Source organism: Panthera onca, chromosome A1 (assembly GCF_046562875.1).
Source record: "Panthera onca isolate mPanOnc1 chromosome A1, mPanOnc1 haplotype 2, whole genome shotgun sequence".
NCBI lineage: Eukaryota > Metazoa > Chordata > Mammalia > Carnivora > Felidae > Panthera > Panthera onca.
The window spans coordinates 100,130,341-100,144,359 of NC_138339.1; the positions used below are offsets into that span (position 1 = coordinate 100,130,341).

Sequence of the window (14,019 nt, forward strand, 5' to 3'; positions counted from 1 at the left end):
AGCGCGACACATCAGTTCCGAACCTGGGGTTTTGACGTTTAGATAGAAGGGCGGAAGTTGCCGACAGGAGGCATTTGGCTGGTGCACCGCCGGAAGTGGTGGAGTGCGGCGGCCGGAGGACGTGGGTGAGGAAGCTCGAAGTTCCTTTCTGGTGGTACTAGGGCTTTCGGCGAAGTAGTGTATCGTGACGGTGAGGCCTTTGCGGACTTCGGCGCGGTCTGCACCGGCGACTCTCAGCACCTGGCGGGAAAAAGCCGACCTCCGGTATGCGCTCCAGTGCCAGGTGGGTCGAGGACCGCGCGGTGCGACTCCCGCGTGCCTATGACCCTGCCCCCTTGGCCACCGTGCCCCCTTGTGGGATACAACAACCAGCCACGGAGGGGGAGGAAAGGATTCCCCACCCCACCCCCGCCCCGAGGGCCTTCATCCTCCCCCTCAATCTCAGTGTATGGATTCGAGGCAGTTTTTCATGGCTGTATCTTCTAATGTGATTTATTTTCTTTAAAACCCTAATTCTGACATTTGTGCATTTTCAGGTGCAATACATTACGTAATCTTTCTTCCTAGAATACACTTCCCCCAGGTATTGCTTCACACACTTGAGTTCTTTGCTTAAATGTCATTTATTTTTGTTTTGTTTTTTAATTTATTTTATTTTACTTTATTTTTTAAATTTACATCCAAGTTAGCATATAGTGCAACAGTGATTTCAGGAGTAGACTCCTTAGTGCCCCTTACCCATTTAGCCCACCCCCCTTCCCGCAGCCCCTCCAGGAACCCTCTGTTTGTTCTCCATATTTAAGAGTCTCTTCTGTTTTGTCACCCTCCCTGTTTTTATATTATTTTCGCTTCCCTTCCCTTGTGTTTATCTGTTCTGTCTTAAAGTCCTCATATGATTGAAATCATATATTTGTCTTTCTCTGACTAATTTCGCTTAGCATAATACCCTCCAGTTCCATCCACGTAGTTGCAAATGGCAAGATTTCATTCTTTTTGATTGCCAAGTGATACTCCATTGTATGTATGTATGTGTGTGTGTATGTATATATATGTGTATGTATGTATATATATGTGTGTGTATATAATATATATATATATATATATATATATATATTATATATATACACCACGTCTTCATTCGTCCATCGATAGACATTTGGGCTCTTTCCATACTTTGGCTATTGTTGATAGTGCTGCTGTAAACATTGGAGTGCATGTGTCCTTTCAAAACAGCACACCTGTATCCCTTGGATAAATGCCTAGTAGTGCTATTGCTGGGTCCTGCGGTAGTTCTGTTTTTAGTTTTTTGAGGAACCTCCATACTGTTTTCCAGAGTGGCTGCACCAGCTTGCATTGCCACCAACAATGCAAAAGAGATCCTCTTTCTCCGCATCCTCGCCAACATCTGTTGTTGCCTGAGTTAATGGTAGCCATTCTGACAGGTGTAAGGTGGTATCTCATTGTGGTGTTGATTTGTATTGCCCTGATGATGACTGATGTTGAGCATTTTTTCATGTGTTGGTTGGTCATCTGGATGTCTTCCTTGGAGAAGTGTCTATTCATGTCTTTTGCCCATTTCTTCACTGGATTATTTGTTTTTTGGGTGTTGAGTTTGATAAGTTCTTTACAGATTTTGGATACTAACCGTTTATCTGATATGTCGTTTGCAAATGTCTTCTCTCAGCTTAAATGTCATTTAAATGTCACTTGAGTAAGTGACCTTGGTTACAGTTACTGCCCAATTTTTCTTTCCTAATTCTCTGTAGCACATATTACCATATGAGATGCTATGTATTTTATTTATTCCCTTTGTCTATTTCCACCAAAAAAGATAGAGACAGTATGAGCCTAAGGATGTCTTTTGTACACTAATTTTATTTTTATTTTATTTTATTGTATTGTATTAATTTTTTTTAAATATATGAAATTTATTGTCAAATTTGTTTCCATACAACACCCAGTGCTCATCCCAAAAGATGCCCTCTTCAGTACCCATCACCCACCCTCCCCTCCCTTCCCTTCCACCCCCAATCAGCCCTCAGTTTGTTCTCATTTTTTAAGAGTCTCTTATGCTTTGGCTCTCTCCCACTCTAACCTCTCTCTTTTTTTTTTTTTTTTCCTTCCCCTCCCCCATGGGTTCCTGTTAAGTTTCTCAGGATCCACATAAGAGCAAAACCATATGGTATCTGTCTTTCTCTGTATGGCTTATTTCACTTAGCATCACACTCTCCAGTTCCATCCACATTGCTACAAAGGGCCATATTTCGTTCTTTCTCATTGCCACGTAGTACTCCATTGTGTATATAAACCACAATTTCTTTATCCATTCATCAGTTGATGGACATTTAGGCTCTTTCCATAATTTGGCTATTGTTGAGAGTGCTGCTATAAACATTGGGGTACAAGTGCCCCTATGCATCAGAAATTTTTTTTTTTTTTTTTTTAATTTTTTTTAATGTTTATTTATTTTTGAGACAGAGAGACAGAGCATGAACAGGGGAGGGGCAGAGAGAGAGGGAGACACAGAATCTGAAATGGGCTCCAGGCTCTGAGCTGTCAGCACAGAGCCCGACATGGGGCTCGAACTCACGGACCGTGAGATCATGACCTGAGCCGAAGTCGGCCGCTTAACCGACTGAGCCACCCAGGCGCCCCTATGCATCAGAAATTTTAATCCCTTTACTTAGAAGGCAGTGGTAGATACAACAACAGTAAATTCTTGTTGAATAAATGAACTTAATTCTCATACTGATCCCGTAGTGTTATAGATGGAAAGATAGGCTCAGAGATTTTAACTGATATATTACAGATCACAGAATTGGGACTCCAGCAAGTCCTCTAAACTAGTAGGATCTTTGCACCACAAGGGAAGGGTCCACTTGAAGTTTGTATTATAATTAGAAGTTTATGAAAAGTTTTTAAAAGACTTTCATTGCATTGTAACATACACGCAGAAAAATGCATACTATAGACATATGCTTCAGTGAGTTTTCAGACTCTGACCACATCCTGTAATTCACACCTGAATCAAGAAATTATATTAGCCTGCACCTTAGAAGTCCTCCTCATGCCTCTTTCCAGTCACTGGACTCCCAAGTAGAAGAACTATCCAGACTTGTAGCAGAATGGATTAGCTTTGCCCATTTTATACTTTACATAATAGGAATCATACAGTATGAACCCTTTTGTGTTGGTTTTGTTTGGTTAACATTGTGAAATTTATCCTTATTGTTTCCTGTTGTAGTTCTTTCAGCTTATGGAAACTTTTAGTACGTTTAAGTTGTGAGATCATCAGTATGTTTTTTCATTTCTGATTGTCAAAGCCACTCATGCACTCTTTGCCTTTTGAATTAAGAACAGAAAATAACTGAAGTTCTAAAGGTTAAGCAGTTGTCACATTTTGATTTGTGTAAAATAGAGGAGGCAAAGTGGTTGGCTATGTTGTTTATCATTTGTTCTTACTTTCAGCTGTGATTGCAGGTTAAAAATGGTTGCTTAAGCAGATTAATGTCAGCAAAACTCTTTTAGAAAAACTTACTTCCTATATATATGGTAGTAGCCAAATTGGCTATCATCACTTCTTTTTACCTATTAAAGTCTATAGTAGCTATCTGTTGTTTGCATGCTGGCAGTTAGAAGCATAAAAGTGCATTCTTCTGATCTGGATGAAACTTTAGGTAGAATTTATTGATATAGATGAGATTATAAGTGAAACGTCCGGAGGTTGTGAAAGCTGATTTATAAATTGATTGTGTGTGGTTAAAAAAGTCAAGCTTCTTTACATTAAAGAATAGGTATGGTAAGACCTTTGTAAAAATTGCCATGAATGAAATAGTTACTACTGTGACATGCATGAGACAGAATAGAATTTTTAAAGCTAACCTTTTTCTTGAGGTTGGGGATCATGTGTTACTTACTTTTTTTATTTCTGATAACCAACTCCCTGTGTTGCTGCAGTAAATGTAGATGAACCGGGGAATTGTGAAGTGCTTTATCAGTCCAGTTGATATAAATTTAAGAGTATCTTTACCTGAGCTTTTTTTTTTCCTTTAGCGAGTAAAAGTTAATTGGGCAAACTTTTTTCTTGAATGAAGTTAAAGTCTAGAACTGATTTTTAAAATTTAGATAAAATGTACCTCACTTTAGATAATTTGTTTTAGAACTTCTGCTAGAAATAAATAAAAACGAGTGTTTAGATTGATAGCATGAGATGACCTAGTCAACATAAAGAGAAAAAGCAAAGATATTAGGGATTGACATTAATCAATAATAAACATATTGGGCTAATTCATACTTGATATTTTTCTAAAAAACATTGAATATGACACAAATCTGAAATGAAGTTTCTAATTGAGGAGAAATTACTAAGTACAGTGACAAATATCATCTGCAAACAGACCATTTGAACTTGATGCTGTAGCATCTTTTTTCATATATTACTTGATTCTTAGCAACATCATCTTCATTTTGCTTGCATACTGATGTATTTTGTGGTTGTTCTTTAGTGGTCCATGATTTCTGTTTTTGTATATTAAGTTTTACAGGCATGATTCTCTACTGATGTTTTAAAAAAAAAAAACATGAGTTCTTTGTATTTGTTCATAGTGTAACTTGTTGCTAGTAATGTAGAATGGGTAGTTCCCCTTTTTTCCCCTTATTATTGCTTTTGTACCATCAGGTGTTAAAACATTTAGTGAGTTCTTTATTCTCCAAGGCCTAAGGAGGTCTGGGCCTTATAGAATAACTCACTTTATAGCACCAGTAGTAGGCATCCATTTTTGTTGAAGATCATTGATCCACAGGGAAGAAGAAAATCACTGGAGGGCCCTAATCAACTTAATAAATCAAAAGTATAGCATTGTGCTGGGCAGTGTTAGTGGAAGATCCTTCCTTTTGGAGAGCTCACAGTAGTGGAGATAGCTTATAAATATTTTATATGTCGTGAGTAAATATAAGTTCTGAGTGTTATAAAAACATAAAGAAGGTGGTATTAAAACTTCCTAGGAAATTAGGAAAAGGTTCCAAGCTGGGACTTGAAGATTGAATGGAAATTTACCAGGTGTGGGGTCTTGGGGATTCTAGGACTGCTTTCAGGCTGTGGCGACATTACATACAAAGATGCCATAGCATGGTGTTCCTGGGGAATTTTGGCTACAGCTCCCTGGTTTAGAGTAGGGAATAGGAGAGTACAAGTCATGAAGGTAGTTTGGGACAGGTTTTGTTGTATTAAGAACCTTTAAATGTTTTGAGTAGGGAAGTGACAAGAGGATGTTGTTTATTTGAAGGATATGTGTAAAGAATGGATTAAAGCATTATATCCCACTTCAGTGATTTGAGTACTACTTTTTGAGACTGGTCATATCTGAATGTCAGCTATGTTATTATTTCCTTAATATTTTTCCTTAAATTCACCTTTTAAAGCAAATTATTTTAACTTCTTAAGCATTACTATCTACAAAATGGATTCTCTTGGCTAGTTTTTCTGATATTTGGTAAATCATTTTTTTTTCTTAGAACCTAAAATAATCATGGGCATTCACTTGGGGAAACAGGGTGTTGGAATAAGTTTTAAAAATGTAGCTAAAGGAGCTCTTCACACTCTTAAAAATGATTCAGAACTCCAAAGAGTTTTGTTTATGTGTTATAATTCATATTCAATCTTTAGATATTAAAACAAAACTTTAAAATATTTTAGTAATTCACTTAAACATAGTAAATCAACTAACTGTTGATGTAAGTTATACAGTTTTATGAGAAATAACCTATTATTTTCCAAAACAAAAATAATTTCATTTGAGGAATCTTTTACACTGCCTTAGTTTTACAAATCTCTTTAATTTTGGGCATAACAGAATACAGCTGACATCTCATATCACCTTCTGTATTTGTTACTATATATGTATGTTTTTTATTTTTGATTGAACTTCTGAAGTAAGTCCAGCTTCATACATATAGGTGGTTGAGAAAAGGAAGAGTATTTTAATAGTCTTTTCAGAAAATTGTGCATGACTTTACCAGGCTTTTGAAAAGTGGTAGTTTCTTAGTGCAATGTGAAGTCAAACCCTGTTAGTGAGTTTTTTCGTATTTTATTGTGTTAAAATCTGTTCTCTTTTAGAATGGATCTAACATGCATGATACTGCAAACATTCTTTGGTACTGGAAATGAAGAGGGATTGGATTCAAGGTATATTTAGGAAATAAAATCAAAAGGATTTGATGACTTCCTAAATGAGGGCTAGTGAATATGTCTGTTCCAAGACACAGGAACAGATTTAGGAGGAAGAATAATGAATTTTGACATGGATTCTTGTATAACATAGCACACAGTCTATCTCCCTGCTCCCCACCCAGTGTCAGATACTTCCATGAATTTTTATAGCCTTGATAGTGTACTTGAAACATAGTGAATATTCAGTTCAGTAAATAGTTTTGTTTTTAATTTTTAAGTTTATTTATTTTGAGAGAAAGAGAGAGAGTGCGAGCAGGGGAGGGGCAGAGAGAGAGGAAGAGAGAGAATCCCAAGCAGGCTCCATGCTGTCAGCACAGAGACCAATGTAGGGCTCCAACTCAGAAACTGTGAGATCTTGACTCAGGTCGAAACCAAGAGTCAGATGCTTAACTGACTGAGCCACCCAAACACCCCATCAATTCAGTAAATATTTTTAAACTAAAGTTCCTTAGTTTTGGAGGGGAGGAGTTAAGATGGCAGAGCAGCACGGAGACCCTGAGGTTGTCTCATCCCTGAAATGCAGCTAGATCAGCACCAGACCATTTTGAACACCTGGGAAATTGATCTGAGGATTAACGCAACAATCTGCATAACTTGAGCCACAAAACTTGGCAGGTACTCGGTACAGAGAGGTGAACTGGTGGAGAGAAAAGCCATGGAGGGTGGGGAGCCATTTTCATGGAGAGAGCACAGAAAAAAAGGGGATAGTGCAGTGCATCAGGATTGTGCAAGAAAAGCACTCTCTGAAAGTAGCTGGAGAGAAAGAGGAAGAGTGAAAACACTTGCAGGGGACTGAACAAGAAATCTGTTCTCCAAAACTACTGACAGGGTGAAAGTAGAGGGTTTTAGTACCACCAGGATTCTATTCACAGTGGAGAGCAGAGTCTGAAGTTTCAGAGCTCAGTGACTGGCGGTGCTCTAGGGAGGAATTAGGGTGAATCCCCAGGAGTAGGCAGCAGGGTCTGAGGGGTCCCTGTGTCACATGGGGAGAAGTGGTTCCCCTGCTTGGAGTACATTTGGTAAAGGCCATATGGCCTCTCCTGGACCACGGTCCCAGTGGACCCTGGAGAGCAGCCACGTTTGCTGGTATTGGGACAAAGATACCAGAGTGCAGTAAAACCTGATGCTGGCTGTGTGTTGTGGTTTGCGATAATTTCTGAAACTCTGCTGCTGCACTATTGCGTGAATGTTTTCTGAGGCAAGCCGGCACCCGGCCATCGCTCAGTGAGACCCTCCTCCAGAGGGTTGGTGTGGGTCCATGCTGCAGGGTCCTCTCAAGTGTGGAGTTTTGAAACACAACCCCATGTGAGATAAAACTCTGGAGGGAGGTGGCACCTGGAAGGCGGGCGGACAGCTTACAGGGTAGAGACAGGGGTGGACAGAGGCCTGAGATGGAGGAGGGGTGCTTGATCACGGGTGGGTGAGAGCGCAAATGTCCTGTAACAGAGAGGAGGGAGCTGGGTGAAGCCATTTCCACTTCTCCCGGGCTTGCACACATGTGCCACCCCAGTAAGGTAAGCAGCACCACCTAGTGGAGAACAGAGCCCCACCCAACTGCGCCCATCAAGCACATCCCCCAGAAGATCAGCACAAGTCACTCCACCGGCTTAATGTACAGAACGCAGAGTGCCTCATAGTTTCATTTCTAGGGGAGACTGCATATAACTTCATTCGGGTTTCATTCTGTTTGCTGGTTCATTTGTTCATTTTCTTTGCTTCTGTTTTTGCTTAAATTGTTTTCTTTTTTTTCTTTCATGGATACAGAAAGAAAATTTTTTTAAAATTTTTTACTTTGATTTTTATTTAAAAAAATTTTTTATTCTATTTCATTTTATTTACTTTATTCTATTATTTAATTTTTTTAACTTTAACATTTTTTCTTTACCTTTTTTCTGTATTCTATCAAGCTTCTTTAAGCAAGCAGAAACACACCTAGGATCTAGCTTCTTCCTTTGTTTGATTTTTTTGTTTTGTTACTAATTTTTTAATATTTTTTATTTTATTAATTTTTTCTTCCTCCAAAATGACAAAATGAAGGAATTCACCGCAACAGAAAGAACAGGAAGCAATAACAGCAAGGGACTTAACACAGATATAAATAAGATATCTGAACCAGAATTTAGAACCATGTTAAGAATACTAGCTGGGGTTGAAAAAAGCATAGAAGACAGCAAAGAATCCTTTTTTGCGGAGATAGAAGAAATAAAATCTAGTCAGGCTGAAATTAAAAATGAAAACATGACAGCCCAAAACCTCTGAGATGCAGCAAAGGCAGTCATAAGAGAGAAGCATATAGCAATTCACACCTTCCTAAAGAAGGAAGAAAAGTCTCAAATACGCAACCTAACCTTACACCTAAAAGAGCTGGAAAAATAACAGCAAATAAAACCCAAAGCCAGCAGAAAAAGGGAAAAAATAAAGATTAGAGAACAAGTCAATGATCTTAAAATATAAAAAACAGAACAGATCAATGAAATCAGGTGATGGTTCTTTGAAAGAATTAAGAAAAGTAGAATATTCCCTAGCCAGATTGATCAAAAAGAAAAGGGAAAGGACCCAAGTAAATAAAATCACGAATGAAAGAGGAGAGATCACAACCAACACTGCAGAAGTACAAGCAATACTAAGAGAATATGAGGAGCAATTATATGCAAACAAATTGGGCAGTCTGGAAGAAGTGGACACATTCCTAGAAACATATAAACTACCAAAACCGAAACAGGAAGAAATAGAAAATTTGAACAGAGCCATTAACAGTAAAGAAATTGGATCACAGACCAAAAATGTCCCAATAAAGAAGAGTTCAGGGCCAGATGGCTTTCTGGGGGAATTCTACCAAACATTTAAAGAAGAGTTAACACCTATTCTTTTGAAGCGATTCCAAAGAATAGAAATGGAAGGAAAACTTCCAGACTGATTCTGCGAGGCCAGTATTACTTTGATTTCAAAACCAAAGATCCCACTAAAAAGGAGAACTACAGGGGCGCCTGGGTGGCTCAGTCAGTTGGGCGTCCGACTTTGGCCCAGGTCATGATCTTGGCAGTCTGTGAGTTCGAGCCACGCATCAGACTCTGTGCTGACAGCTCAGATCTGGAGCCTGCTTCGGATTCTGTGTCTCCCTCTCTCTCTGTCCCTCCCCCGTTCACACTCTGTCTCTCAAAAATAAACATTAAAAAAAATAGTGTTGGGAAAACTGATCAGTGCAGAAGAATGAACTTGGACCACTTTTCGTACACCATATACAAAAATAAACTCAAAATGGATGAAAGACCTAAACCTAAGACAGGAGGTCATCAAAATACTAAAGGAGAAAACAGGCAACAACCTCTTTGACTTCAGCCACAGCAACTTCTTACTTGACAAGTCTCCAAAGGCAAGGGAAACAAAAGCAAAAATGAACTATTGTGACCTCATCAAGATAAAAAACTTCTGCACAGCAAAGGAAACAATCAGCAAAACTAAAAGGCATCCAGCGGAATGGGAGAAGATATTTGCAGATGACGTGTCAAATAAAGGGTTAGTATCCAAAATCTATAAAGAACTTACCAAACTCCACACCCAAACCCAAATAATCCAGTAAAGACATGGGCAAAAGACATGAATAGACACTTTCCCAAAGAAGACATCCATATGGCCAACAGACACCTGAAAAGATGCTCAACATCACTCATCAGAGAAATATAAACGAAACCCACAATGAAATACCACCTCATACCTGTCAGAATGGCTAAAATTAAAAACTCCTAGCAACAACAGATGTTGGCGAGGATGTGGAGATGGGAATGCAAAAACTGCTTCAGCCACTCTGGAAAACAGTATGGAGGTTCTTCAAAAAATTAAAAATAGAACTACCTTATGACCCAGTAATTGGATTACTAGGTATTTATCCAAAGGATACAGGAGTGCTGATTTGAAGGGGCACGTGCACCCCAATGTTTATAGCAGACCTATCAACAATAGCCAAAGTATGGAAAGCCCAAATAACTATCGACTGATGAATGGATAAAGGAGATGTGGTATATATATTCCATGGAATATTACTTGGTGATCAAAATAATGAAATCTTCCCATTTACAACAATGTGGATGGAACTACAGTGTATTATGCTAAATGAAATAAATCAGAGAAAGACAGGTGATTTCAGTCATATGTGGAATTTAAGAAACCAAACAGATGACCATAGGGGAAGGGAAGCAAAAATAATAAAAAACAGAGAGGGAAACAAACCATAAGAGACTCTTAAATACAGAGAACAAACAGGGTTGTTGGCTGTGTGTAGGGTGGGGGGAGGAGCTAAATGGGTGATGGGCATTAAGGAGGGCACTTGTTGGGATGAGCACTGGGTGATACATGTAAGTGATGAATCACTAAATTCTACTCCTGAAACAATTTTTACAGTATATGTTAACTAACTTGGGTTTCAATTAAAAAAAATAAACACACTTAGTTTTTATAGTCACAGAAGACAACTTGCTCTTGTGTATTTTTTTACATATTTATGGTATGAATGAATAAAATCAGAATATATAAGTAAACCAATAAGTTACATTACCAATGAGAAATTAACAAATTAACATGTAGAAGCTTACCTTTTTATACTAAATTTTATGTAAATACATAAATGCATTTTGGTTACATTTTTATAATTCCAATCTTTTTTATGGTATGTACATATCTTGAAGAATTAAAACGTTGAAAAAATAAAGAATATTTTAGCTTGAGAACCATATTTCTCATTTTTGTCAGAATTTTTATTTTCTGAATGATGCATGGAGTTTTTGATAGCTAAACGTATTGCACCTATTGTTTCAACATAATACATTGTTACCATATATGTTGCATATGCTTTACGTATGTCTTCCTGACATATAACATGCAAACTTAGTTTAAAATTTTTGTATATTTCTTTTCCAGAGAATAACAGAGGATCAACATGTTGTCCAACTTGAGGAAATTTGTAGTCAGTCATAAGAAAATACCCATCCTGCACGTTAATGTAAGTTTTTCTTGCAAAATTAAATGTACTTCAGCACGTTCAGTTCCTTTACTTCCCCAAAGGCCTAGTATACTCTTAGACTAGTGTATCTTTATTTTCAGCAGTTTTTCTTAACAGGGAGTGTGGGAGAAACTGTAACAAAGAAGCAGCAGACCTTATCACTAGTCTGTAAATTCATTTGGCTACTTGAAAATTCACTGTGCAGCTTTTTAAAGAATATCCATTTGTATATTCCATTTTGAAGTCATTAGTGTCCCAAAGACTTACACAGGTTTTCTTTAGTGTGTTCATTGCTGATGCTTTCAGACTACATGCCTGTGACAGGTAGTTACTCTCTTACCCAGGTCAGTATGCAGTGGAAATTTAAATATCTTTGAGTCCATACTTTTGAAATATTTCTTAGGATAACAGTGTTTTATTGACAAAAACTTGCTAACTGATGTAGAAGTGATATAGAAGACAGGCATGCATTCCAAGATAGCATTAAAAGGCAGATTGTGACAACCCCAAATTATTATACTAACTATAACAATTCCAAATGTATTAGCAGCCATTAAATGTGTATCTCGTTGTTTGGGGATAAATTGGGATGGGTAATAATCAACCTCTGTGTGGAAACACTGGGAGAAGATACTAAAGAAACTTTTAAAAAATGCCAGTCCCTAGTTCTCCCAACTACCCCCCATCTCGCCAAATGTTTTTTAAAGTTTTCCAGGTGATTCTAATTTGTAACCGCTTTTATAAATCCTCAAAACAGCTAATGGTTTTAGAGTTCATGACCCTCACCAGCTCTTAGCAGCTGTAGAGGAGAATCAAGAAGTAGCCAGGGTGAGAGACCTGATTAACTTTTCTGGCTCTCTGGAAACTTCAGGGCTCTGGTTCTCAAACTGTAGCTATCAGAATCACCTGGAGGGCTTGTAGAAATGCAGATTGTTCAGTACACCTGAAAGTAATACAACACTGTGTTCATTATACTTCAGTTAAATGAAAATTCCCACAGATTGTTTGCCTCTGTCCCCAGAGTTTGTTATTTTCTTGTCTGGAGTAGATCTGTAGAATTTGTGTTCCTTGTGATGTTAATGCTGCAGATGTTAGAGAACCATCATCTAAGATCAGCTCAAAATAGCAAGTCAGTTTTAGTTTTATTTTTGTTCTTTCCTGTAGTATAATTTTGGGTTGTCACTTTTTAAAGGAGCTAGAGTTAATAAATTCAGACTACTTTAAGGAGATTCAAAGTATTTCATCTTCTCACAAAGCATAGTTATGATGTTAAAAGTACTGTAATCAGAAATGCTAAAATAAAATTAATGTCAGGGTTCTTTTTTTCCTTACTAGAATATGTGTTGCTCTAAAATGAGATCAAGTTTACAAAGACTAAAGCCACATGTGCCTCTTGGAAGAAACTACAGTTCTCTACCAGGTACAAAATTTGATTCTCATTTTACTGCTTGTTTGCTTTCTCTCTCTCTTGTAGGCAAGCATTCCATTCAGAATACTGCTTCCTTTTTACTTCTTGGCTATTTCCTTAAAATTATTATGAGTTGGATGTGGTCTGATAGATGCCAGGGGTAGTAGGCCTGTGCTCCTTATCTGCTCCCCATCCACATGAGCTAAACAAAGAGAAAGGTTGGTGGCTTTAGTCGCTGGCTCAAAAGTTTAGCGGGTTGTCTATTTGTAGAGTGCTCTTGCTGTAAAATACTTACTTTCTAGTCCTTTTCTGGTTTTTATACATAAGTATTTTCTGTCATTTGAGGTTTGCCCAAATAATTTATTTTAAAGGTTCTTAAGAGTAGTTGGTTAAATACTTATCTGGGATAGTTTACGTTAGGTAGTGTGGCTATTGAAAGCTGGTAGCCTGAGCAACTAATTCTGAATGGTCTTCTGTGTTTGAAGCAAGCAAGCATATGGGAGACTCATTGAAACTAGTTGCATTCTGTTGCTGTTCGAATTACCATCGTTGTCATGTGAGAGTAATGGAGTAATGATACTGATTGTGTGACTGTTAAGGACATGTGAATTTAATGGTCTGCAGTATTGGCTTGTATCTACGTTTCTATATTTTGCTCATCAAATTTATCTGCAGCCATACAGGCCATCCTTCAGTCTTCGAACTGCTAGGAGGTTTTCAAAATACAATAGAACTATTCTTAATTTATTGTAGAAGTTTTGCAAAACTGATTTAAATAGGTGTAGATTAAATTTATAAATGTAACTGCATTTTTGCTTTAAAATTAATAAAATATATAAGTATGGAGTAAATTATTATGGGCTTTTTGTATTCGAGAAATACTACTTGGCCTTTTAGAAGTCTTAGATTGTTATAACTCCAATTCACTGATACTTCCCAGGCCATCGTTAAAGATATTGTATGCTTGGAAGTACTGAGGGAAGATGGGTTTCAAATTGTACAGAAATTTATCGTCATCTGATATGAGGATCACTCTTAACTCTTTAGGCCTTGACATTGCAGGTTCACAGGACTGTGCATTTTATTTTTCTTTGGTTCAGGAGCTGTTGCCTTAAGATCATTGCTATGAACATTCTACTATATTTTTTATGTCTATTGTAGAATTGTAGAAAGTGGCAAAGATTAGGGGCACCTGGGTAGCTAAGTCGGTTGACCTCAGTCAGTTGGTTCAGGTTATGATCTTGCGGTTCGTGAGTTCGAGCCCCACATCGGGCTCACTGCTGTCAGCACAGAGGCTGCTTTGATTTTCTAGCCCCCTCTCTCATCCCCTCTTTCTGCCCCCCTCCTGCTTATGCTCTGTCAAAAATAAATAAACATTAAAAAAAA

General features: G+C 37.8%; 1 protein-coding gene across 3 annotated transcripts in view; it reads left to right on the top strand.

Annotated features, from left to right (window-relative positions):
• Positions 1 to 78: 78 nt before the first annotated feature.
• GFM2 (GTP dependent ribosome recycling factor mitochondrial 2) overlaps positions 79 to 14,019 on the top strand; it is a 74,185-nt gene continuing 60,244 nt past the window's right edge. For all 3 annotated transcript variants that reach the window (XM_078448957.2, XM_078448956.2, XM_081790100.1), the window contains exons 1-3: positions 79 to 283; positions 11,144 to 11,225; positions 12,561 to 12,645. In XM_078448957.2, the coding sequence (XP_078305083.1) occupies positions 11,163 to 11,225; positions 12,561 to 12,645 (148 nt within the window). In that variant the 5' untranslated portion in view covers positions 79 to 283; positions 11,144 to 11,162. The remainder of the gene's footprint in view (positions 284 to 11,143; positions 11,226 to 12,560; positions 12,646 to 14,019) is intronic.